The 25,315-nt window shown below is 56.2% G+C and overlaps 2 protein-coding genes across 2 annotated transcripts; both read left to right on the top strand.

The window, feature by feature from the left end:
• Positions 1–3,092: 3,092 nt before the first annotated feature.
• On the top strand, positions 3,093–4,298 carry LOC104567600 (caltrin-like protein 2). The gene is made up of 3 exons (XM_010214440.2): positions 3,093–3,193; positions 3,732–3,893; positions 4,021–4,298. Exons 1-3 carry the CDS (start codon positions 3,130–3,132, stop codon positions 4,023–4,025), a joined length of 231 nt encoding a protein of 76 aa, XP_010212742.2. The 5' UTR covers positions 3,093–3,129; the 3' UTR covers positions 4,026–4,298.
• An 11,250-nt stretch (positions 4,299–15,548) lies between these two features.
• KCNS1 (potassium voltage-gated channel modifier subfamily S member 1) lies at positions 15,549–25,315 on the top strand. The gene is made up of 3 exons (XM_088523614.1): positions 15,549–15,604; positions 18,948–19,940; positions 24,863–25,315. The coding sequence occupies exons 2-3, from the start codon at positions 18,975–18,977 to the stop codon at positions 25,313–25,315; spliced, it is 1,419 nt and encodes a 472-aa protein (XP_088379740.1). The 5' UTR covers positions 15,549–15,604; positions 18,948–18,974.

Below are 25,315 nucleotides of genomic sequence, written 5' to 3'. Positions count from 1 at the left end.
AATTCTTTCTATAAATATCTATGTGTGTGTATATATATATTTCGTTTTTGAGAGCAGGGTAGTACTATTTTTAAACACTTCTTTTATATATATAAATTTCTATCCTGACAATAAAAACGTGGAAGATTTCTATGTCACTTCTCTCCTTTTCACTCAGCTGCTGGAGCAAAGCAGGGGAGCGGCTGCATCCAAGCGGTGCCTGGGGCACCGGCAAAACCCAAACGTCCCAAGCTGGGCTCGCCTGGAGCAAGTAAAGGTGCTGGATGGGTGATGCTGGGTCTGGTTATGCCCATGGGAACTGGGGAGAGGGCAACAGGGCTCAGACCCAGGCAGGGGGGATGTCAGGGAGAGCATCCTCGGGGCAAGGAGAGGCCGGAGCAGAGGGGATGCCCTGGTGAGGGGCTTCCGTGGCGTGGGGCAGCACCTTCCTGGCCTGCAGAGCCTCATTAGTGGCTTTTCACTAGGTGGCACCAGACGCCAGCACTAATTGGAGTCGCTGGGGCTAGGTGGCCTCTTCTTGGGGCTTTCTGCAGCCTGATGGCGGTGTGACCCGCGCTGCCACCTTGGCGTGGGTCCTGGGGGAACCTGGGGGTGGAATCTGCAGCTTGAGGCAGCATCGGCTGCGCGTGGCCTCCTGCATCCCCACGGAGACACCGGGGACACTGCCAGTCTGGGCCACCGAAACTCTGTCACCCTGCATCCCATCCATGCAGGAGAGGACAAGGCATGAACCGACAGCAGCACAACCCATCTCTGCACCTCCAGGAAGCTCCTCCAGCCACAGGAGGAGCCTGGCCAGGCTTTGCTGGGGCAGAGCTGCAAGGCGAGGGGAGCTGAGCAGCTCATTTTCCTCCATCCATACCCGAGGAGGAACAAACTGGAGCATCGCCCTGGCCAGGAAATTGCAGCATCCGCCAACAACATCCCGTGTTGCCCAAAGCAGGGCCTGCCAGGGAGCTCCTCATGCAGGGCAGGGTGCTGAGCGATGGGGATGTCCTTGCAGGACCCCGGCCCTGCACATGGAGAGTGGCACACACGGGAAAACTGCTTCTCCCAGAGCAGAGTGCCACGTGGGGGCTGCAAAAAGTCCAGGCAGCAACTCTGTAGCCAGAAATGTCAGCATCTGTGTTATTCTGTGGGTGTTTGCACTCAGGCTTAATGCTTTTCCCTATGACAGAACTTGCCATGGAGAAAGCCCTAGCAAAAATCCCCTAAGGGATGTGCTTCAGTGTTCAAAAATGTCTTTTTTTTTTTTTTCTTCCCCATGGGCTTCAGGAGCTGCAAGCAGCAGCCACGCTCTTTGATTTTTCACCTAGTCATCCTTGCCACGGGATCACATGGAGGGATTATTTTCCCAATAGCCCTGGAGATTGACAAATCTAACTAGCCAACTCCAGCGTTGCAGACTCAGATGTTTAAATCTCCCCTTTTCATGGATGAAATAGTACCAGCAGGATGTGCGATATGCCTATCTCAAAACCCTTGGGGTGGGTTTATCCTCAGAGCTACCTCTCCAAATGTTACCCCCTGCCCCGTGGGAGTCTCACCTGGGTCCTCCTCTCAGGGCAAGGTCAGAAGATAATTTGTGCTATGTGTTTGAAAGGCCTCAGCATTGGGCAATTGCGGATCCTGGCAGCAGCTGAGCTCATAATACTGTCCTGCCACATCCCAGGAGCAACTGACATCAAAAAGTGTCTTAAAAATGAATCTGATCCTTAGAAGTGCTGAATTATTGGTGTGAGGCAGAGAATGCCTATTTGTCTTGGCTAAAAGTGGACTCTAATAATGGACTTAACAAAAAATAAATAAATAAACTTTCAGCTGCAGGATCATTAGGGAAAATAGGCAATCATTAACTAATACGCAGGAAATGAATGGGCTTGAGCTGGGTTAATACATCAGTGTCAAGCACAGAGAAGGAAGCGCGACACGGCGCGTGTGGGTCAGCAGCAGGATCCCAGCGGGAGCTCCGGGAATGGGGCTGGCTCTGGCAGGGTGCCCGGCCTTGTCCCACAGCAGCCAATTCTGCTGCCCCATTGAGAAACCGGGGGCTGCCCAGGCAGGAGCTCCTGGCAGCCGAGCTCCGGTGCCTTGGGCTGTGCCGGGCATTTCCCTCTGGGACATTCCCTGTGTCTGTTTCCCTGCCCAGCCCCAATTTCCACCTGTACCAGAAATCCCGAGGATGGCATTTTAGGAACCTGTTACACCAGACAAGTGAGGTATTGACCCACTGGTGGGAAATGGAGCAATTTCCCATTACCCAAGAGTCTCTAAAGATGACAGTTTTGCCAAGCAAGAGCGACAGACTGTCCAAGTGAGGATTCAAGCCCCTCACCCCAACGCTACCGAGGGCAGCAGGCGGTCGCACTCTCCTTGTCTACCTGGAGATGTTTGGTGATAGAGGCAAAGCTCCCATGCTGGTGGGTCCCACAGCTTTCTGCCAGCACAGAGCAGCTTCCCACGTGCCACCAGGCCCCCCACACGAGACCCTTGGTTTGGAGAGACCCTCCTGAAGCCCGGGAAAGCCTCTCTTGCTTTCTCTCATTAGGTTATGTCCCTACGAGTTTGCACGAGCTGTTCCCCTCTGACGTGCCAGTGGCCTCTGGGAAGCTGTCCAAGGCAGTGGTGCCCAGGGGGGCTCAGGCAGCCTGTTGCTCTCGACTGTCACTAATCCAGAATACGCTGCAGGGTCTGGCTTGCAGATGCAGTGGGTGCAGATTCGGAGAGAATCCTGATCAACAGACCCCAGCAGGGTCCCTGTGATACCCGCATGAGACATGCAGCTCCCCGCGAGCTAGAAGTCCTAGCCCTGCCGTTTGGTTCAGGGGAAAATGCCCCAGACCATCTTGCCTTGGCTTATCCCTCACCTCTCCAAGCATGGCTACATGGGGCCATTGTGCAATGAGATAATTTCTCTTTTTTTTTTTTTTTTTTTTTTTTGAGCAATTGAACAATTGCATGTTTGTCTTGTGCAAAAAAATCCCGGAAAATACATGCAATGGCTGAAGAAAAAGGTATAAACATTGTCACTTGTCCAGCCCTCTTCCCCAACCCCCATGCTCACCCAAAGAGTTTAAATGTCACTGTCCCCAGCTCTTCACAAGCAGACTTCACAGGGGGCACAACGACATGAAGACTGTGGCTGCCCTCCTCCTCGTGGGGATGCTTGTCCTCTGGACGGAGCTGCCAGCAGGTACGGTACCTCCTTGAATAAGGTGCAGGGAGGAAAAGCCCAAAAGGGCGGAGGGGAAGGGAAGGAGCTGCCCTTGGAGTCTGCAGTGAGGCTGAGAGAGGCTCCCAGATGTAAAAGCCAAAGGACGAGAGGATGCAGCCAAGGCATCACACATGGCAAGGAAGGTGAAGGAGAAATGGAGGAGGGGATGTCTGAAGGGGAACCTCTGGATGCCTTGGACATCTCACTGCCCTGGGGGACAGGGATCCCTCCTCTCTGCAGGGCTGAGCTTCCCTCCCACCAGCAAGGGGTCCCCCCAGAGCCACCCGCTGCTGCAGGAGCCTGGGGATGTCGGGGTGCTGGTCCTGCTGTGAGTGCAGGGGCTGGGGGCTGCGTAGAGCCAGGGGCTGTGCAGGGGCAGCTCCTTCGCACGCTCCCCGGGATGTGATTTAAAGGGCTCCTGGTCCAGGAGGGCAGAGGGAAGGCGGGGACAGACACAGGAGCGACGTTTCCCTGGGGACAGAGTCAGCCTGGAGCAAACAGCCCCTTCCTCTTGCAGGCAGCGCGTGGTCCTGCCCAGTTGTGCGGATTACCTGCGCGATGGCCAACCCCCCGAACCGGTGCTACGTGGACCAGCATTGCCCCCGGGGCCAGAAGTGCTGCATGTCGTTCTGCGGGAGGAGATGCCGCTCTCGCCCGCCTGCTGTCCCCGTCTACTACGGTACAGGCGAGGTGGACGGGGACAGCTCAGGCGACATGGTTCTGCACAGAGCTGTACCCAGCCAGATGCCTGGGTTTGGGGTTGCTCCGGCACCAGACAAACCACTGTTTTCTCTTCCTTTCTCCAGTGTGAAATCCAGCTCCCAGGATGATCCGAGGGTGCCTGCAGCATCCTGTGCCGTGGCTGGCACCAGCTGTCTGCACAGAGCTCCACCAAGTACTGCCCTGCCCGTATCAGGTCCCAGGGGCAGGGGGACACTGCTAGCCCCCCTCTGTGACACTGTGTGCCTGTCCTGGCTCCTGCACTGCCCCGCTGCTGCCTGCCGTGCGCTGCTTTCTCATCTCCAAGCCCTTTCCCCTGGCTCCCTCCCAGCTGCTATAACTAATAAAGGAACTTGTTCCACAATTATGTGGCATGTGGCTATTTTACTCCTCCTCACCCTGCTTTGGAGGGCAGAAGAGAGGGTTGCACAGATCCCCATGCCAAATATCTCTCATCATTTACTGCTCCTGAGCTGGTCACTGGCACCATGGCAGTGCCGACGTGCAGCCAACTGCGCCCTGCAGCTCCTTGCTGGCCTCCTGACTGTCCCCTGCAGCGTGCAGGCTGGTGACAGCTTTGTGTGGCCCTTCATCATAGTCTTCTCTAAGGGAGGAGGCAAATCCAGCCCAGGGTGGGAGAGAGGTCTGGCTTATTAGCTCAAAGCATGGGGAGAGCAAGGAGGAAAACTAGTGATCTTTGGATAACCAGGGAAAATGAGTATTTGGGTGGCTCACCGGGCAGGAGTCTTTGCTTGGGAACTTCCATCTGCTTCAGTTCATAGCTCTCAAAGTCCACCCCCTGGGTGAGATGCAGGGAGGAGCTGTACTTCCCAAGGGACCTGAGAGCTCCCACCTCCTGGGAGTCCAGCCCAGGAAACCCTGCACACGGGCTGGTGCTCCCGCCCAGGATCAGGATGGGGCAGGGAGCAGTGAGAGAGACCCCCGAGCTGCAGGAAACAGGGAGGCGGTCGCTTATCCTACCGCAACATCAGCTTGGTGCTGCCGGGGTGCGAGCAGCTGCCTCGGCCCATGCCAGGGAGGTGCTGAGCAGAGCCCTGTGCTGGGCATCCCTGCGGGGATGAAGCACTCGCAGGGAGCAGCAATGCAGGGAGGAGCATCACCGGTTTTGGAAGCTCCCCAGGTCAGCTGGCTTCTGTCCCCGGGAAGGAAGAGACCTTCTGCATCCCTCACGCTAAGATGCTGCATGGAGCTGTTCTACTGTTTCCCCCATTTTGGTGACAAACCCTGCCCTTTCTGCATACTTCTGCAATGCCCACAAAAGCTACGAGTGAAAATAGTGTCCCCTATGGAGTGGGAAACCCACAGAAACAGCCTGTTTAACTAAAAGGCAGCTGGTGAAAGATGTTTTTACACTGAGGTAATGGACACCCCCTGCCTTCTAGCCTGACTGCATTTTAGCTGAAACTGGTCAGATATTTAAACCACCTGGAGATGCAGCAGATTAAAGCCTATGGCATCTCATCTGCTCCAAGGCATATGCAGAAACCTCCCTGCCAGAGGCTGGGGAGAGCCAATGGGCCCAAACAACATCATCCATGGTCACCCCAGGCTGGAGGAACAGGGGAGAGCAAACAAAGACACACAGAAGCCATTCAGTGACCAAGACAAACGAGAGGCCACCCCTCTATTTAGCTTAGTCCGAAAGAGGCCAAGAGGCAACTTGCAGTGCTCTGCAGTGGCAGCAGAGGAAGGAAATGCAGCAAGAACATGGGGTGGGAGCTGCTCTGCCAAGTTCCAGCACACAGCCAGGTACCACCTCCGAGCACCATGGTGACCAAGGGGATGTCTCCTCACATCAAAACTGCCCGAGAAATGCTATGTAAAACACAGCCCCAGGGCAGCTCCCAGGGTCTGCACGGTCCCTCTGGTAGCGCAGGCTTGCGGGGAGGCTGAGGGCTGACAAACCTGCTTACATGTCCTGCAGATCACAGCATTGCCTCCTCCCCGTCAGGGCACACTCTTATCAGCTATTAAGCAGGCATTTCCATTCTGCTGGTTGATTTAATAATGCTGCAATTACCCTGGTTTGTTAACAAGATTAAATTGCTAATTGGGTTGATTAAGCACAGAACTGCAGGCACAGGGCACGTCTCAGCTGGTAGCACTGAAGGCACCAAAGAGCCCAGCCAGATGATGGTTGCATCCAGCGCTGCAGCTCCTCTGTGGGGACAAGGGCAAGGCAGCAGCATCTGCAAATCTGTGTCTGAGGACTTGGGATCTCAGTGAGACCCTGGAGACGGTTTGGGAAGTGCTTCCTCCTGCCAGGAGATGGCCCAGCTTTGCCCATGGCAAGTGTGTGCTGCACTGGCCACATATAGCTTTTTGGAGCTGTCTTGACAAACCCTCTCTCCAGTGCCCAAGTCCCTACCACTATTCAGTAGGTCTTCAGCAGCACCTGGCCTGTTTGCTGCAGCTCACAGGGATGAGACTTGCCTGTACCCTCACTTGCAGCTAACACCCACGTGGGCATTTTGCCTCCTATGAAAAAGATAAGGGCAATATTCCAGTGGGTCCAGGGAGGTAGCCGTCATCATCAAGATGGGCTTCCTAGCAGCATGTCTTGACTGAAAACCCTTTTATCTGGGTTGCTGATGGGGAAGGGAACTCCTCTCTGCTTCCTAAGCACATGGCAGGGAGACAGCAGGAAGAGTAGCAAGTCCTGGGCCAAATATGTGACATTTCCATGCTAGTCCTCCTCACATCATCTACCTCCACAGGGCTAGAGCAACCTAAAAACAGAAGAGCTTCACCATGCTGTGGGCCTTACAGTTCCCATAAGTGAACTTTTCCCTGAGAAGAGACCACCAGGTCTGAAGCTGGAACATAGTTGAAGGCTGCACTCCAGGACTAGCTCAAGGGCAATAAATACATGCCCATCGTGGCATGTCACTGCAATGTCACTGCTGCAGAGCAGGGTGCCTCTGTGCTTTTGGCATTTCTTTTGCATGCACATAACAGGTCAAGCTTATTCACCTCAATCTGGGAGGTTTTGGGGCCAGTTTCCCTTGGACTGACACCAGCTGCGATGCCGAAGGAAGTGTCCAAAGGTCAGTGGCTCCATCTCCTCCTGGGGAGGCACCTCCATGTCTCGCTACCACAGTGCAGAGACCACAAACACATGATGACACTGGGCAAGAGCAGCAGGACATCTAGTGATTTGAGAACTGCCCTAGCACAAGCCAGAATTGACCTCATAGGGAAAGAAAGGCTTGAGAAGAGATGTTTAACTTGCCTAGAGCTGCCTCCAACACAGCAAGCATGGAGGAGACTCAGCCCAGCTCTGTACTCTGCCCCTCCATGAGGGGAGGACATCGGCATCCATGTTCCCTATGGAAAAATGTGCTTGAGTCCAAGAGAGAGAAGCAGGGCACAGGATTGAGAAAGGGGGTCTCACCCACAGCATACCCACACCTACCTGCTCATCTGTATGAGGCTTTCTTGAAGCTTTCTCCCTGCATATTTTATTCTCTGACTCAGGAGATTAGGACTTGAATGCAGAGCAGTTTGTTGCCCAGGAGTGATGTGAGACCTTTTCAGGAGAGGATTCAAGCCATTCTGATAGGAATTACTAATAGGTTTCAAAACCTTTGAAGAAGGAGGGTTATTTAACTAGCCCAGCCCAGAAGTGGGAACCTGTCATTCCAACAGGATGCAGCAATCACATCAAATGCGGAGGAGAAAGAAAAATCCCCAGGCTGAGAGCATCCCTATGGCAGTCAAAGCCAGTGTCCTGATTCCTTGGCTGGGATGCTAAGGACAGCCCTGGTCTCCTCCACACAGAGAAGCTGCAATATTTCAGAAGGGAAAAGAAGACAATATTGCTCTGGCCTCATCATAAAATAGATATACCCCTGTAAAAAGAGGAACCATTGTCTCTGCTGAAGGTCAATGTATGTATGAATTCACCCTGCACTTCCAGTGTGGGATGGCTCATACAAAACTGACTCCTCTCCTGAACAGTCACATCACAGCTGGGGGAGGAGGGTGGTCACAGCCAGACCAGAGCTGCCAGAGAGCCTCAGCTGGTGCAAGACATTTCCTTGCTTTTGGACACAGCGATGCTCCCTTGTCACCGCATGGCAGGTTGTGACAGGAGCCTTTGCTCATGCTCTGCCTGCTGCCCTCTGTGCTGGCCCAGGTGAGAACAGAGTTTTGCACTGCTGGCACTCGGCAGGGTGGAAGCCAGGGGAGCTGCTGCTGCTGCAGGGACAGTACACGGAATAACCAGGAACAGCATGTGCAAAAGCCACCACCCATCTCCCCAAACACAGCCAGGACACTGCGAGTTCCAGGCAGAGCTCCCGCTGGAATGACAAGGAATGCCAGTGCTGGCAACAGGAGGCAGGGTCTGGATTAGAGCAACAGGAAGCCTTGGAGAGCGCCGTGGCGGGGGCTGTTCCTGGGCCTGGTGCTGGCACCTTGCCCCAGCTGCACGTCCCCATGCTTGGCAGAGAGCCCAAGACAGCAGGATTGGCAGGGGACAGGGCTGCATCTCCAAAGCTACTTTGCAGGACATCGCTGGAGGAATCTACCATGATTATCCTCCTCTCTGAAGCACTGCCAGGGCTCAGAAGCAGCTCACGACAAAGCCCTTGGGTCTGGCACAGAAGTGGCACCGCATGCCCAGGGATGGCCACGCTCGTGGCAAGGGGAGGCAGAGCTGTGCCTTGCTGCAGGTCTTGGCTCCATCTCCCTCATCAATCCCACCAGGAATCCTCCCTGACTCTCATCTGCTGGACCAGCAGAGCGGCAAACAAGGAAGCTTGGAGTACTGGGATGCTCCTGAGCTGCGAGTGTAGGATTCCTGGGGAGCTCTGGAATCAGGATGAATCCCGGGGTGGCTTCTCTGAGGTCTAATAAGGGGTGAGCCTTGCCCTGAAGCAGGAGCACAGGCAGCACTTGCCTCTGTCTCTGTAGCAGAGCCCTGTAGCTTGGCCTGCTGCACACAGCCGGGTGACAGCTTGTTTGTGAAAGCAGCACTGAGTTCTCCATCTCCTTTCAAGGCTCAGCCCTTTCAAGTCTCTAACACAGCAAAATTCAAACCGTAGGGGGTTTAATGTGGATACCAAAGCCCAGAAGCAAAACCTCTGCATCCAAGCTGGTGGCACTCAAGCTGGGGACTCTGGTTGCCCACTCTTGGCCCACACATTCTCCCTGCCTCCCCCTGCTCCTCTCGGGTCTGACTCACAGCCCCTCCACAGGCTGATGTATGTGCTCAGCCAAGCAACCAGGCACCCCAGCCCTTATGCAGATAACAACATTGGCAAAGGCTTGCAGACCGCTTGCACGCTTTCACATCAAGCAGCTTGCAGAAAGGAAAGCAGCAAGCCAAGCATCTCCCAGAGGTTCATGCCTTGCAACAGCCTCTCTTCATACACCAAATTTGAGCAATGTCCCCATCCACAATCCAGGCAGATCTTCTGTGCAAACCCAGGGTCACAAACCAACCACCACCACAAATCACCTGCACCAGGGTGCCTGCCCACCCCAGGTCCCTAAGCCCAGGGCCACACTGCAGCATACAGCCCTGGAAGGGACCGGAGGGCTCTACTTGTGGGAGAAGAACACAGCCAGCATGAAGGAGATTGGATCTTTCTGGTGCCTGGACCTAGCTGCAGTGGGGAAGTCGTTTCCCCTTCCTTTGGGCAAGGCCCTTCCCCAGCAGTCATCCATTCCCCATCAGTGCCAGCTGTATCGCACAGGGGGGATCCTTTCTCTTCAGACCTAGCTGTGCCAAAGCACACACAGATGCTCCTTTCCCTGGCAATTATGTAGGTTAATAACATGCAATGTGATGGCAAGACACAGGGAACCACAAAGCTATGTCAATATTTAGCTTTTACACATTCAGCTAATTAGAGAGCAACCTGTGATTCCCTCCGATGGAGGCATTCGTGCTTTTCCCATCTCCCTCCTGCTCTGCACATTCCTGGCGCAGACGGGCAAACGTCACTTCTTTATTTCTGGAGTTCACTGGTCGCAAATGGTCCGTCCCAAAATGCTATTCCCAAGCACTGGATGTCAGAAATCGTTATACTAAATAAAGCATTGTGAATGATTCATTAAACTGGGACTCACATTAATCAGGGAGAGATGGGCTAAAGCAGAACCACATTACAGACTATTGTACTCTGTTCTCTCCCAAATGGAGAAATGAGGCTTGGACCTACACAGCAACAACTAGAGATATGGTGCAAATCAGAGAAACATCCCAGTCCCAACGTAGTCAGAATCTGGATGAGTAGAGCCCAAATGCAGGCAATGGGCTGTTGCCCAAATACCTTTCTGCTTCAGGAGTTCCTGTGATTCAATCGTATTAACAAGCCTGGCTTGCACTGCTGCTCTGAGCATCCTCAGAAATGCACAACTGCTTTTCACATTAGCCCTGATCTCCAGCACTGTGCTGGGCCAATGGGCGACAGCCTGGGACTTGGCTAATGACTTGGTTCTGTGCAATGTGACCACTAAAAATAGAAAAATGTTTCTCTGAAATGTCACTGTGAGCTTCCTCCCAGGTGCAGGTCAAATCGGGCTTCTACCTAGATGCCACTGCCCAAATCCAGACAGTTCTTTGGGATGCAAATGCCTCTTTCTTTGTCCCAAGCCTTCAGAGAGGAGGTGAGTGGATGTGTCACCTCCTTGTGCCCCAGCACCAGCCTCGGATCCCCACGTCAGGCAGCAGGAGGGCTGCCCTCAGCAGGTGACTTGTGTGGGAGAAGGCAGTAGAGCAGCCCAGGGGCTGCAGCTTGTGCACAAGCGTCTGGAACTGTCACAAACAGCCAGACTCGGTCACCCACCTCTCACCCTTAGGTCTGTCTCAGCATCCTGAGCTGCCGCTTTGCAGCTTGTTCAGAACAAAGACTCCTGGTAAAGAACTAGAACAACAACATATGCAACAAGCATCCCGGCCAGCTGTACAGAAAGGAAAAATCCCCAGCTGGCGCGGTAAGTTCTGGGCTTTGAAATGATAACACCAACGATTCTCCATCCAGTAGCGGAGGCATATGAAAGAAGAGGCCTAAAAGCTGTTAAACATCCCTGTTTTGCTCAGCACCAGCTCCGCAGCCTTCCCAGTGTGGGGAGTGAGTCACCAAGCCCTGAATCACGACAGACTCATTCTCTGCTAAGGACCCTTCTGGCGAGTGGGTCCCACGCCAGTGTGGGCCTCGTGACTCAGCGCCACTCCTCGGGGGTCAGCACGTCCGTGTGTCTCCCCGTGTGTCTGTGGGTCTCCCATGCCCCTCGTCCCGGCTGTTCTCTCTGTGCAGAGCGGCAAAGCCACAGCCAGTTCAGCCCAGCTCATCGTTTGCACCCGGAGATGCAGCAGCCTGAGCCCCTGCGTGGCCCCGGACCCATGGTGGGATCCTGGTGTGAGCTGCCTGGGGTGGCGGGCAGCGCTGGGCCGGGGCACGTGGCCCTGAGGCACCCACCAAGGGGGACCGCTCCGCAGGGAGAGGTGGAGAAGGTTGGTGCGAACGGGGAGGCTGCCCCGGTGCAAGGGAGGAAGGCACTGAAGGGACGTGGCACCTGGCTGCCCTGCGAAGGGCAGGGGTGGCCACAGGATGGGCTCCTTTCAGGAGGTTCTAGGGCTCCAGCCCACTGGCCCTGCTTCGGGTCCTCCTAGGGAGCCGGGAAGCCAAGGGTAATTCCCAGATGGATCAAAGCTGACAGCTCAGCCAAACGTGGGCGGACAGCCTGGAGGTGGGAGGCGAGTCCTTGGGGACAAGGGAGGCCAACGGTGAGGGGAAAAATAAAAATTAGCAAAAAATGTGGTGGTTCTTGAGCTCTCTCTGTGGTTCTGCCACCTGCAGCCAGCCTGGGGGTGGGAGGTGCAGGAGGAGAGGACAGTGCCAGGGACATTGGGTCTAGCAACAACCACAGACAAACATCCTGTAACTGGGTCCTGGACCTCCACACACTCCCTCCAAACATTGTCACAGATGTGCATGCTTGTAAAGGGAAAAGTGAGGAGTTTCTGCTGTCAGAGCCTGGGCAGAGACAAAGGCCAGGCTGAGCCCTTGGTTATTTGCATGATTTGATGGCAATATTGCAAGATTTAATAACAATAAAATTTCTGCCTCCATCTTAACCTATTTCTGTCCTATAGGAGACTGCAAATAGCGAGCCCATGCTGGGGTAGGAAGCCAGATTCAGAGACAGGCTGCCTGTGTGAGCTTGGGTAAGTCGATTAGTCTCTGTGGCTATGTCTATACTAGTAAATTAAATGTGCCTGGGATAGCTCCGGCACCAAAGCCAGATGGCAGGGAACAGGACGAGTGCTCTCTGCTAACTTGTCGGACCTCGTCACCTGCCTCTGGAGCCAGTGTGCGGAATGTGCTGTGTGCGGAGGGTCGAGGAGCAGAGCTCGGTCCCATCGGGGACAGGACGGAGCAGGCGGAGGGGACACAGCTCATGGGAGGCTGCAGGAGGCTGGAGAACACAAGGCTGAAGCCAGCACAAGCTTGACCTGCAAAGGCAGAGCGTGTCCTCCAGGGACGTAGATGCCCTCTGGGCAGGAATTCAGTGCTTAGAAATAAACAGGCTGGACAGCTTACTACACCTTCACACAGCAATATCTGCCTGCTCCTTCTCCAGAGGTTCCTCACGCCTATAAAAAACAGCCACCGCTGTGTTAAGACTCTCCAGATTTTCTCATGTTTCTTGTTACAGCTTCTGGGCTGAGCTGTGAGCCAAAATCCCCAGCGAGCTGGAGGAAGCTTCATTTATCTTTCCTGGCTCTCAGGAAAACTTCAGGCACAAGAGGTGCCTGGCGGTGAGAGCTGCATCTTCCAGATAGCATCCCAAAAACATGTCCCGTGCCCACACAGGTGAACGGGCCTTGGCTGAGGGAGGCTGGAAGCTGATGGGCTTTGAGTGCTTTCCATCCAGAAAGAAATATCTATAAATTCTTTGTGTTCATGCCCCGGCATCCAGCAGACACCAGCCGCAGTTGGCTGTTCCCTGCCTTCCCAGCACGTTGGTGCTGACTATTCTCTCCTGACCTCCCTCGTGGTAGATACCAGCAGCTCTGGCCTTTCAAAACACATGTCCAAGGGTCTGAAAAGCACTTTAAGATTTTTTTCTTTTAATTAAAGGAGCTCTGCAGACATGCTCTATTCATTTATATCTTCCCCTCTTTTTTAATTTATTGCTCCATCAGCTATTAAAAAAAAAGAAAAGCCCAAAGAAGAAGGGAGCAGAGCCGACAGGAGCCTGCGCTTGGCGGATGACTCACTGCGTTGCTGAAATGGCTGCTGGCTTCAGACTCGCCCTGCCATCGCTCCCAGGCTGCTGGAGCCCGGAGGCGCCTTCCCTCGTCCCCGCGCGTGGAGCTGCGCGTGGCACCGGCATCATCCCCGGGAGGAGGAGAGGGACCTTCTGCCAGCACCAGAGCAGAGGGGATGTCATGAAAGGAAGAGATGGCATTTGCAGCTGACCTCATTTTCTGCCTGCTCCCACCTCCCCATCACTGTGAGTGAGCGCACGAGGGAGGCTGCGCAGAGCGGCCGGCGCTGCCATGGCCCTTGTCCCGCGCTCTGCCCTGAAACAACCTTGGCCTGGGAGTCTCCTCTCCTGCCCCGGCATGGGGGGTATATGAGGAGCTGGGCCAAAAAGCTCTGATAGACTGAAGGGTGAATCTACCTCTCTGCATCTCTGTGCAGTAAAGGGGAAAGTCGCAGCAGGCACCATTTGTGCTGCAGTGAAGTCCCCTCTCGGAGGATGCTGGTGAGAACAAGCACTGTGCAGGGGATGAGCCAACCTCCCCGTCGCCGCTTCCCAGCAGCGTCTGCTGCAGCAGGGAAACACGGAGGGATGCAAGGATCCTCCGGGAACTGTCCCACATGAGTCCCTGTCTCCTTTTCCGGCTGGGAGATGAGCTGTGGCAGATGGGAGGCCTGATGGGCAGCGGCTCAGGGTGAAATCCTGCTCTCCATGCAACTTCCCAACACTCCTGGCCTCACTTCCCACTGCAAACAGCGGAAAGGAAAGCGTTCGGTGCAGAGCACCCCCCTGCACACTGCATCCCAGGGCAAGCCTCCTGCCCGCTGAAATGGCTGGCAGAAAACTGCTTGCAGACGGCGATACGAAACGTGCCCTGATCGCAGCACGTCAGCGACAGCAGCTTTGGGGAGCCAGCCCCGCTGCCAGCCGGCCTCCCGCCGCCGGGGCTCAGCCCCGCACGGAGCTGCCGTCGCGTCTCTCATGCAAAGCGCTCGGCTCAGACAAAGCTGCATCTGTTTATTTGGCCATTCCCAAGGATGCTCTTCCATCCCTAATTGCCGTAAAAATAAAAGCCCTTTTTTGCTTCACATCACAGAGCGGAGGAATTTCCCTCAGTTGGTTCTTTTTTTTCCCTGCTGGTGCGTTTTCCTTTCCAGAGGCCTCGCTCCAAGGCTTCCCTCCCCCCTGCCTCCGTGCTCTCCTGCCCGCGTAAACAAGCGCCCGGCACCACCCCGCGCACATGGAGGCCCGCGGTGCCCGCGCAGCGCGGCGGGAGGCGGGCGCCGTGATGCTCCTCTCCGCCGGAGCTGGGAGAAGGCGACGCGCAGCCTTGGAGGAGGGTGAGCGCCTGCAGGGACGGGTCGCGCACGCTGGGATAATGAAGGAGACGGATGAAACCCGGCGCCCGGCGTGAAGCGGCGCCCGGCGCCAGCTGCTCCGTGCTGGCTGCTGGAGCAATGAGCAGCTGCTGCGCTGACATGCAGCTCCGGTCTGCACCCACGCGGGTTTTCCCTTTGTCATCTCTTCACACTGCTCCTGGTCTCGTGGCAGAGTTTGAGCACTTGTCCGCGGGCCGCGCAGGGAGGGCCCTGAGCGACAGCGACAACCTACTGACCTGAAATGCAGCGCGCGCCCGGCCAGGACACTCGGCCGCCTCTCCTCTCCCGAGGAGCCTCTGAGGTGGCAGCGGGGAGCTCCCAGGGGCAGGGATGCCCTTGGGCCGGGCTTGGCCCCACTGCCTTGTGAAGGTGCCGTCCCGAGGAGGCGGATGGAGCAGGGCTGCGTGGATGGCGAGCATGAGGGCAGTGGCACACGGCTTGCACAGCCCACAGGAGGGCTGACACTGGGGTCCCGCTGAGCCCGGATGCGCAGAATGAGGTCCCCACCATCCCGAAGAGCAACGTGACCCGTGTCCCGTGCAGCCCCAGAGCTCAGGGCAGCAGCGGAGGGACCAGCACCCATCAGGAGCATCCTGCATCCTCCCTTTGCCCCCACCAGCCCTGCGGCTGCTCAGGGTGCTTCGAGCAGGTAAGACAAGGGGTCCGCCCGGGAGTGCAGAGTGGGCTCCAGCCGGGAATATCGGTGCCTCTGCGGATCTGTGGGGCCGCCCAGCCCAGAACCGGTCCTTGTGTCGCATCCCGTGCGGAAGCGGAGGCCGAGCCCGGGATTCCCGGCAGGCGGGATGGGCTTTCCCGGGGCTTCTCCCGCACGGAGCCCCGGGGCCGCCCGCGGCGGGGGCGGGCGGGGGGCGCCGCGGGAGAGGGAGGCAGCGCCGGGGGGCGGCCCCGGGGCCCGGCCGCCCCCGCCGCCCCGCGAGCCGCCCCGGCCGCCCGGCCCCGGCGCTGCCTGCGGGGCGGGAGCTCCGAGCCGGGGAGGCCGCCGCTCCCGCAGGCTCCGCGCGCTGCGGCGGGGGCGGCGCCGAGGCAGGTGAGCGGCGGCACCGGGGGCACCGGCGGCGGCACCGGCGCTGCGGGGCGCGGGCAGCGGCATCCCCAGGCACAGCCCGGATCCCAAAGGGCCGGGCACCGGCACCCCGGGCACTGCGGGGACCGGGGACCAGGGACCCTGGGGGAGCAGGGACTGGAGCGGCAGCGTGCGGGGCTGAGCCGTGACTGGGGCAGCGGCAGCCCGGGTGAACGGGGACAAGGAAGGCTCTTGGCGAGCTCTCTGCGGGCGGCTTGAGGAATCCCCGCTCTGCTCCTGCCCCGGCAGCCGCCAGTGGCAGGGCGGGGGGTGGCGAGTCCCCTCCGGAGGGCTCTGTATCCCCTGTGTGTACCGGGGAGCGGGAGGCTGGCACAGGGCAGCGCATCGTCCGCTGCATTTGCGAAGCTGCCCGATCGGAGCAGACTCCCGAGCAGCTGGCAGCACCCCAGGGTGCCCCCGGCGGGAGCGGGGAGCCCCGGCCCTGCGCTGCCAGCCCTGGGCGCTGCGGGGCTTCCCTGCGCGGCAGCAGCGATGCTCCTGCTGCGGAGAACGGTGGAGGCGGGAAGACCCCTTCCCGGCTCCCAGCAGGGAAATCCCCGGCCAGGGAACTCCCCGGGAAGGGCTGGGTGCTGAACATCCCGCTGCCTGCAGGCAGCCTGGCTCAGGGGCGCACAGCGATGGGGACGCGACGCTGCAGCGGCGCTTTGGTGTGGCAGCAAAGCCCCAGTCCTGCTCCCGCCACCCCGGCGGGGACGTCACCTCCCGCAGGAGCTGGGACCTCAGCCAGCCCCTGGTCCCCTCCTGGGGACCTTGTCCGCCCCCCAGCCCCCGGGCACCCCCGGCAGGACTTTCCCCCCAGCGCAACAAGGGGTTGGGGCAGCGGGGGAAGCGCTTCCTCCTTACCTCCCCATTCCCAGCGGCTCCTTCGAGAGAAGTCGCAGGACTGGGAAGCCTCGCTGAGCTGTAAGTACAGGGCTCTTTATTCGGGCTGTTAATCTAAATCCATTGTATCTGATCGGAAAAGCCCCCGTGTGCATTGCTCCCTGCACTCGCTGCATCCTCCCTTGAATGTCTATTAGCATCTTCCTTCCTACTCCCCTGGGTCCCCTCTGCCAGCAAGAATAAATATACATAACTTCCATTTGAAAGCCTTTAAGAAAAAAAATGCGTTGTCAAGGGAAACTCTTCCAGCATTTCTTACAAATACGCTTGATTGGGATTTATATATATTTTTTACTGTCACAGATGCATAGATCAGAGATTTTTTTCTCCATGAGATACATATTCATTTGAAAACCCAGTGCTTCATTCACGCTGAACTTGTGTAATTCTGATGGGTATTTCCTTAAAACAGCTTACATTACATGTCAAGAATTATCAGACTAGCACTATCTATGTTTTCTTTTTTTCCCAATATTTTATGGAGATTTTTGGAAGCCAAGAAGTCGAAGATTCGGATGTCTAAAGGAAGGATTTTTTTTTTTTTTGAACTAAAGAGAATTTTTGCAAATTCACATTGCTTCAGTCAGACACATTAGTATTCTCTATCCATTGGTGATTTTTTTTTAAAAAGGCAACCTTCCCAGAGTGAGCTTCTGTTTTCCACCGGATTTCCCTGCAGGCGTAGGTCAGGGACATGCTTTGATACCCGGCGGTGGAGATAGATAGTGCCAGGTTTGGTTTACACCTTGGCTTTGTTTTAAGGGTGAGTTTAGCTCATCCTGTCACGAGTAGTCGAAGGAAGAGCGATCACGCTGTTACCCGCTGCTCGAGGCTCGCAGATGAAAGGCGTTTGTGGGCAGAAATCATTTCTCTGATCAAGCAGGAGCATCAGAGGGAGCCCCGGAGGGAGCGCAGCCCTTCCCTCACACTGCGCCGTGGGGAGGGATTCCCGGGGCTCCGACACCCACCCGCGAATCCCGCGGGACACGGGCAGCTCCGCGCGGCAGGACGGGGAAGGTCCGAGCGGTGCCGTTTCCTGAGGTTCCACCCTGGCTCCTGCTGCTCCCCGGTTGTGGTTCCCTAAACTCGCCCACCCGTTTCCAAGCCGTTTGGTGGGATGTTGGTGGTGTTTTGCCCGTTGTCCCGACGAAGGCTCGGGAGCGCTGAGGACAGACGCACAGGGTCACGCGGGATCCCCCACGCATCCCCCACGCACGAGCTCTTTCTGGAAGGAACCTGGATTAGTCATCCCAGCCCATCTGCAGGCACGTCTTCCCTGGAAAAGCTCCTCTGTCGCAGCAATTCCCATCTCTCCCTGAAACAGAGCGTTCCCTGCCTCCCTCGCTCCTAGGCTTTTGTCTCCAGCATTGGGAAAGTTGAGTCTTTTTGAGCAGAGAGACGAGGAGCCCCTAAAGCTCGGAGGCTTCTCCCAGGGCCCGTCCCTCCTCCAGCTCTGTAGCGCCCAGGCTGCTGCTTTGAGCAGCATTCCCAGACTCCAGGGGAATCCGCAGGATCTTCCCCCTTCACCCTTTGTGTCACAGGGCCACGCAGGGTTCTGCTCCCCAGGAGCAGTGGGTACCTGCGGGAATCAGAGCTTTTCCAAGCAGCAGGATATGCAGTGGGAAGCCTGTCTCTGTCACTGGGATCGACCTCTGGCATCATCCCAGCACGGCCACTGTGGTTCTTGCAGCCTCTTCTCCCTATTCCTTCTGCCTCTGTTGTCTGAAAGGTGGAAAACTCCAGCAGGTGACCCAAGAGGGAGAGGGGAAGGGTTTCCCTGGTCAGAAGCCGGCGTGTTGAAAGCTCCAAGGGAGCCTTGGTGAGCAGCGACAGGGCACTTATGTCCTAATACTCACCCTAGCAAACACGAGAGGTAAAGAAGTCCGGTAAAAGATCACAAATAGAGCATTTGCCTTTTTATTTTGAATCTCCAGCTGAAATGGGTAAATATGCTTCAAGGGGGAGAATAGTTTTCTTGATGCTCTGATCATTTTACATTGGCAAAAGCAGCCTGAGCTGCACAGGCAGCTCCAGTGTGCTGATACTTTTAAGAACCCGAAACGGGCAAGAAATCAAAATTTTGATTTATTTTCTTCATTACTAATGTACAATTTTTTAATTCAGTCACCAATGATTCTGAATCACATTGTTGTCATGCTTCAATATTGTAAAAATAATCCTAATGTTTCACATGCTAGAACACACAGGATGAAACAGAGCAGCCAGGTGAAGTGTTTTGATGCTTCTCCCTCTGAAATTCCCCCCACAACTGGCACCTTCCACGAAAACACTTTGATTTGGCCAAACCACGGGGTCTTTTGGCTGTGGCTCCCCAGTAGCGCGGCTGTGTCTGGGGGGCACCAGAGGGGCCGGTCCCTCCAGCTCTGCTCTGTGTTGTCTGCAGGTGGAACTGACACCCGCTCTGCTGATCATGGTCAACAAGACCTTAAATTACTGGAGTCCCGCCTTTGAGGAGGACGTTATCAACATCAATGTGGGGGGTCTGAGGAGAAGGCTGAGCTCCAGCGCCCTCTCCAAGTTCCCCGACACCCGCCTGGGCCGCTTGCTCTCCTGTGACTCGGAGGAGTCCATCCTGCAGCTCTGCGATGACTACGACGTGAGCGCCAGGGAGTTCTACTTCGACCGAAACCCGGGCTTCTTCCTCTACGTGCTGCACTTCTACCAGACGGGGAAGCTGCATGTCATGGAGGAGCTGTGCGTCTTCTCCTTCTGCCAGGAGATTGAGTACTGGGGCATCAACGAGTTCTTCCTCGATTCTTGCTGCAGCTACCGCTACCACGAGCGCAAGCTGGAGAGCCGCCACCACAACTGGGATGAGGAGAGCGAGGTCAGCAGCGTGGACACCTCTCCTGATGAGATATCCGACATCAACCACGACCTGCTGCGCTACAGCACGCTGCGCTGCGGCAACGTGCGCAAGCGCCTCTGGCTCACCATGGAGAACCCCGGCTACTCCATCCCCAGCAAACTCTTCAGCTTCGTGTCCATCAGCGTGGTGCTGGTTTCCATAGCGACCATGTGCATCCACAGCATGCCCGAGTACCAGGAGGTGGACGAGAACGGCAATGTGCTAGATGAACCCGTCCTGCACAAACTGGAGTACTTCTGCATCTCCTGGTTCACCTTCGAGGTGTCTTCCCGCCTCCTGCTCTCACCCAACCCCAGGAAGTTCTTCAAGCACCCGCTGAACCTGATTGACATTGTCTCCGTGCTGCCCTTCTACTTCACCCTCTTGGTGGACGTCACCATGGGCAGTGACTCGGAGCTGGGCAACCTGGGCAAGGTTGTGCAGGTGTTTCGGCTCATGCGGATATTCCGGGTGCTGAAGCTGGCTCGGCACTCCACTGGACTCAGGTCGCTGGGGGCCACCTTGAAGGTAAATTAGCTGTCAATGTCCTTACCTACTCCCTTAGTGGCTGGGCAAGAAAGGGATTTCTTGGTTGGCAAGGGGACGTTGTCGCGGAGCCACAAGCCCTGGGTGGTGTCTGACCAGCTTGACGGGGTGCTGGGCTGGGCTGGTGGTTTGCATGTGCTAAGCCAATCTAGCTTGAGGAGCACTGCGTCGGCCTTCCTTAGAGAATCATTATGGCTGGAAAAGTCCTTCGGGATCATGGAGCCCAACCGTAAGCCCTTCAACACCATGTCTGCTAAACCATGTCCCCAAGAGCCTGCTAAACCATGTCCCTAAGTGGCTCAGCTACTCGTTTCTTGAACACTGCCAGAGATGGGGACTCCACCCCTTCCTAGAGCAGCCTCTTCCAGTGCTTGACTATTCTTTCCATGCAGAATTTTTCCTAATATCTAACCCAAACTTCTGGTGCAACTTGAGGCCATTTCCTCTTGCCCTATCCACAGTTATTTTGGAGAAGAGACCGAACCCCACCTCACTACAACCTCCTTTCAGGTGTGTGTAGAGAGCGATAAGGTCTCCCTGAGCCTCCTCTTCTGCAGACTAAATAACCCCAACCACTCCTCATGAGGGCTGTGCTCCGGGTTATGCTCCGACTCGGAGCGAACAGGAATTCACAGCCCTGCGCGGGGACTCGCCTCACCCAGGCCTTGTGCCACCAGGGACCCAAGCAGCCCTCCCTGGTCACGGCAGGCGGGCGCTGGGCAGGCTCTTCGTGCCCAGGGTGGATGGTGTTTGCCCACCAGAAACAGGCCAGCCCCTACCTGGGCTGTGAGCTCCCCCCTGTCCCCCAGAACTCACCGCACTCACACACTGTGTGTGCCTGGACAGCGGGCAGCAAAGAGGAGCCGCGGGGACAGGCTGGGGCATGGACGAGCAGCAGGAAAGGGCTTCTGCTGACTCCTGCTGGGAAGCGGGACCTTCTCAGGCCAGCATTTACCCTGGAGGTCCCACAGGGCATCAGAAAAGCTGGGAAAGGGCCCAAATCCTTAAAGCCTGCTGCAAGTGTGGGCTTGGGGACACTGTTTGAAAAGAAAGAAGCCTTAAGTCCTTTCTGCACCTGATTCCTTTCCGAAAATTCACCTTGGAAAGAGCACTTAGACCCATTTAAACCAGCCTGAAGAATTTAAATAAAATTGTACACATGGGAAGTGCTCCCTGCACCCTCCCAATGCTCCATTTAAGGGTGATGACACAGTGCAGCAGGGCAGGGACTCTTGGGCTCATTTGCAAGTTATTAAGCAGCAAACAAGATCCGGGACCCAGGAGTGTCCTGGCTCTGGGCCTTTGCTGAGCCGCTGATTCACCGAGTGACGCGATAGGAAGCGTCGCTTCTCGGGGACTCCAGAGCCAGCCGCAAACGGGGACGAGCGAAGACACGAAGCTGACGCAGCAGCTTGGCGTTGTGATTTACTGGGCACATAAATTACCACATCTTGTTAATCATAATTTACTTCCTACTGCAAGTGCATAAAGCAGCAGTGGAGGAATAAAACCCGTTAACAGCCAGGAAGTGGGAGTGAGGTCTGTGGCGAGCGGCGTAATCGCTCCCCTGCCACGGAGACAGCAGAGGGATTTCTGCCATTTGTGCATCGTAAACTTGGAATGGTCTTCCACTTGCCGGGGGCTTGATCCAGGGTCTATTTAATTCGATGAGAGGCTTCCCCCACATCCTTGCGGTCTTGTCGGGGGACGAGCAGCCCTGGGGACGGATTTGCTGCAAGCCACATCCAGCTGCTTCCCAGACAGGGGCTGTTGCTCTTCGGCCTCCGCTCCTGCCGGCTCTGAGCCCCGCGGGGCTGCCCGTGCGGCGCTGCGCTCCCTTCCTCCTCCCTGCTGGGTGCTGGCATCTGTTATAGCTATTCGACCTCCCAGCTTCAGGTTTAATGCCTGTCTCCCACTGGCAGGCAATAAGTGTTAGGCACCGAGCAACTTAGCCCCTCACTGAGATCTGCAGAAGTTGCTATCTGCCCCCATCGGGCTTAAACACACAAATAAATCAGCAGAGCAGGAGCTGCTCATCCCCAGAGAGCAAATAAGCCACCCTGCCCTCATTGCATCAGCAGTGGCCACCCCAGAGTGGGGTCTGCTGGCCCCCACTCTGTTATCCCTGGCCAGCTCCCTAGGGCTCCAGCGGGGCCCCTTTCACTGCATTTTGCTTCTGTTGCGTTGGAGGAAAAAGCCTGGCACACTCTAAGGTGGGGAAGGAGCCTGTGTTTGACTATCCAAGCTCCCAATTTAAAGACTCTGATTAACTGGGAGGCCACAAAGCAGCCCTAGACCTCACGTGGGGTGAGCCCCAAGCACGTCGGGACTACTGGGGAGGCCGTTTCACCGGGGCTTGGCCGGGGTTGCTGCCCCTGCAGCCGGCTGCTCGCTGGGCCAACGCACCCCGAAAGCAGAGCTGCGGCTGCTTGTCTCCATCAACGAGAAAACCACATGTTTCGGGGACAAACGGCTGCTAAGAGGCAGCAAACACAGTCTGAAGATCAGCCAGGAGCTTCCTGGAGCCGCCTGTGTGCCGCAAGCCCTGGCCCTGCCCCTGCTTGTAAATCAGAGCAGTAGCAGCTATCGAACTGCTTGAATTTCCCCTCCCCTCTGCCCTCCAACACATCCCGGGGACGAAACGGATACTCTTTAAAAATGCATAAGGTAATCTGACTGCTGCTCCCAGTCTGGGACCTATAGATGTCCTTGTTTCATGGCCAGCTGATACATACTTGAAACTCAGTGACTTTGAACTGTCTCTCCTCCTCGAGGACCTCACCTGAAATTGCTACCAGGCATTTGCAGACACCAGTGATAGTGGCGAAGCAGGATGAGATAATTTCTTACTCCTTGCTGCAAATTCACCTCCTTTATTTCTTGTCTTGACCATGGAAATTCCTTTCCCCACATCTTTTGCTGTTTGCTTTTCTCAAACATTTTCTTTAGTCATAATAAGGTCTCCCATAAAGCCTTCAGCAGGGGAGGGCTTCTCCTTCAGGGTCATCTCCTTTGGCTTCCTCTCTGCTTCCCCTGCATCTCCATCTCTCTGAATATTTTGGGCTCTGAAATCACCAGTCCATTCACCATTTTGGTATCATTTGGATTTTACCCCATGTCCATCTCTGCTGCACTGAGAGCTCTTAGCACACATCTTGTATGACACATGGCAGGGACAGAATTTGGGGCTAATTTAGCTCCATCACCACAGCTGGTCCATGACGGTCTGACCAGTCACAGCTTGTCCTCCCTCAGTCACCTTCCCAGCTTCACCTGCTGCCGGCCCCACTTGCCCACTTTTTTTTTTTTTCCCCCCTCAGTCTTCCAGCATGTGCTTATATTTTGCTCAAAAATTAAAAAATATCAAAGAAAAGTTGCAATGAATATATTTCAGTTTGAAAATGGGATCCAGGGACTCCTCGAGGAGCTTTGCAACACACTTTGATCCCTTTGGAGCGGGTGCACAGCCATGAGCCCAGGGCACGTAGCAGCCAGTGGAGATGGGGGCTGAGGCCCCAGTGCAGCTCAGCAGCCCCGAGCTCTTTAACGGGTCCCAAACCAAAGCATCGCAGGCTGATTTGATGGTCGGGGCTGCTTCGATTGCTTGGAGTATCCCACAGAGAAGCAACAAAACCTGAAGGGAAATGTAATTGTCTCAGACAGAGTGGTTTCTCTAGGAAAAAAAAAAAAAAACACACTTTCCCCCAAAGAACCACCCCCTGCTTGCTCATCCATCATTGTGGATCGATGGTGTTGTCCCCATCGATCGATGGGGACCAGGATGAAGTGCACGGTGTTTTGGGGCTGTTGCTGCACCTGCTCTGTGCGCGTTGGACACACGTGAGCTGGGCCACAGCAGCACCTCTCCTTGGCACACGAATGAGGAGGAAAAGGAAATTTGGAATTTGCACGTGGGCAGCAGGGTGCTCGAGGGGGTAAGAGGAGCAGGTAGGGCTGAGCTGTGTGTCCTCCCATCTCCCTGCAAGGGAAGGAAGCCCTCAAGCAGCCTGGTGGACCAATGACCCCAGCAACATGTGTGCTCAGCCCCTTGCTAAAGCTAACAGAGAAATGCCAGCAATTAAAAGCCCACATGCTGCCCGAATGCAGAAAAACGGCACAGAAACCATGACATGGGGGGCTGTGCAAGCCAGGAAAGAGCACGTCTGAAGAGCATCCTGTGTACAGAGGAGGGCAGGGAGCTGCATTCAAGGCGACCTGGCACAGCTCAGGGGGTCTCTGGACTGGTAGACGGTGTCCCAGTGCAGGAGGGACCAGGACACCTGGCTGCCTTCTGCACAGAGCACGGGTGGGAGCTCCTGCAGGAGCCAGGCAACCCTTAGCAACCGAGCTGGGGCTCATGGGGACCGCAGGGGACTGCGGGCTAAAGCACAGGTTACAGCTTGAGCCAAGCCTGCAGCAAGGACACACATCCTCTCCGTGCTCACACATCGCTCGTGGCTCGAGAAAACACAACCACTTTGCTTCGAGGCTGCCTGTTAGATGATTCCTGAGGACCTGCCAAGGCAAAGCAAAAATGTGTTTGAACGTTATTAGCCAAGATGGAGCTAGAGGCAGTGCTGGAGTCCTGGGGAAAGGCGCTGGTGTTGGGAAGCTTTGCTGGGAAGCCCAGGGCTCCTTTCCCTCCTGGGAATCTCCTCCTCGCAGGCTGCATTAAGAGGGTGGAGAAAGGGCTGCTAGGAGGAGGCAGAGGGAAAGGCTGATTGCCAGGGCTGTCCCATGGGTGCAGGGGGGTCTCCATGCCCAGTGTCCCGTGAGCACATGCCGGGCTGGGAGCACCAATGCCAAAGGCAGGGCCCCAGCGTTGGGGGGCTGCTTTACGCACCCGTTTCCTGCCCCGATGGTGGCATTGGCCCCACTGACTGTCCCTCTGCTTTGCCTTTCAGCACAGCTACAGGGAAGTGGGGATCCTGCTGCTCTACTTGGCTGTGGGGGTGTCCGTCTTCTCCGGCGTGGCCTACACTGCTGAGAAGGAGGAGGACGTCGGCTTCGACACCATCCCGGCCTGCTGGTGGTGGGGGACGGTCAGCATGACGACCGTGGGCTACGGCGATGTGGTGCCCGTCACCGTGGCCGGCAAGCTGGCAGCCTCGGGCTGCATTTTGGGTGGGATCCTGGTCGTGGCCTTGCCCATCACCATCATCTTCAACAAGTTTTCCCACTTCTACCGCAAGCAGAAGGCCCTGGAGGCTGCCGTGAGGAACAGCGAGAAGAAGGACCCTGAGGAGCTGGAAATCTCCAGCCAGAACCAGGATTCGGAGGCCCTGAGCGAAACGTCGCTGGGCAGAGGCAGCCCGGACCGCCGCAGCCTGACGCGGAGCATCCTCCCTGCTCCCTGA

The sequence above is a fragment of the Tinamus guttatus genome, unplaced genomic scaffold, assembly GCF_059628265.1.
Source record: "Tinamus guttatus ecotype Peru unplaced genomic scaffold, ASM5962826v1 Tinamus_guttatus_pri_ptg000194l, whole genome shotgun sequence".
In the NCBI taxonomy this organism is placed as follows: Eukaryota; Metazoa; Chordata; class Aves; order Tinamiformes; family Tinamidae; genus Tinamus; species Tinamus guttatus.
This window is presented reverse-complemented; position numbering and strand designations above follow the sequence as displayed.

Coding starts and splice junctions, on each gene's coding strand:
- LOC104567600 (XM_010214440.2), top strand. CDS start 3,130: ATGAAGACTGTGGCTGCCCTCCTCCTCGTGGGGATGCTTGTCCTCTGG. Junction 3,194..3,731: donor CTGGACGGAGCTGCCAGCAG/GTACGGTACCTC, acceptor TTCCTCTTGCAG/GCAGCGCGTGGTCCTGCCCA.
- KCNS1 (XM_088523614.1), top strand. CDS start 18,975: ATGGTCAACAAGACCTTAAATTACTGGAGTCCCGCCTTTGAGGAGGAC. Junction 19,941..24,862: donor CGCTGGGGGCCACCTTGAAG/GTAAATTAGCTG, acceptor TTTGCCTTTCAG/CACAGCTACAGGGAAGTGGG.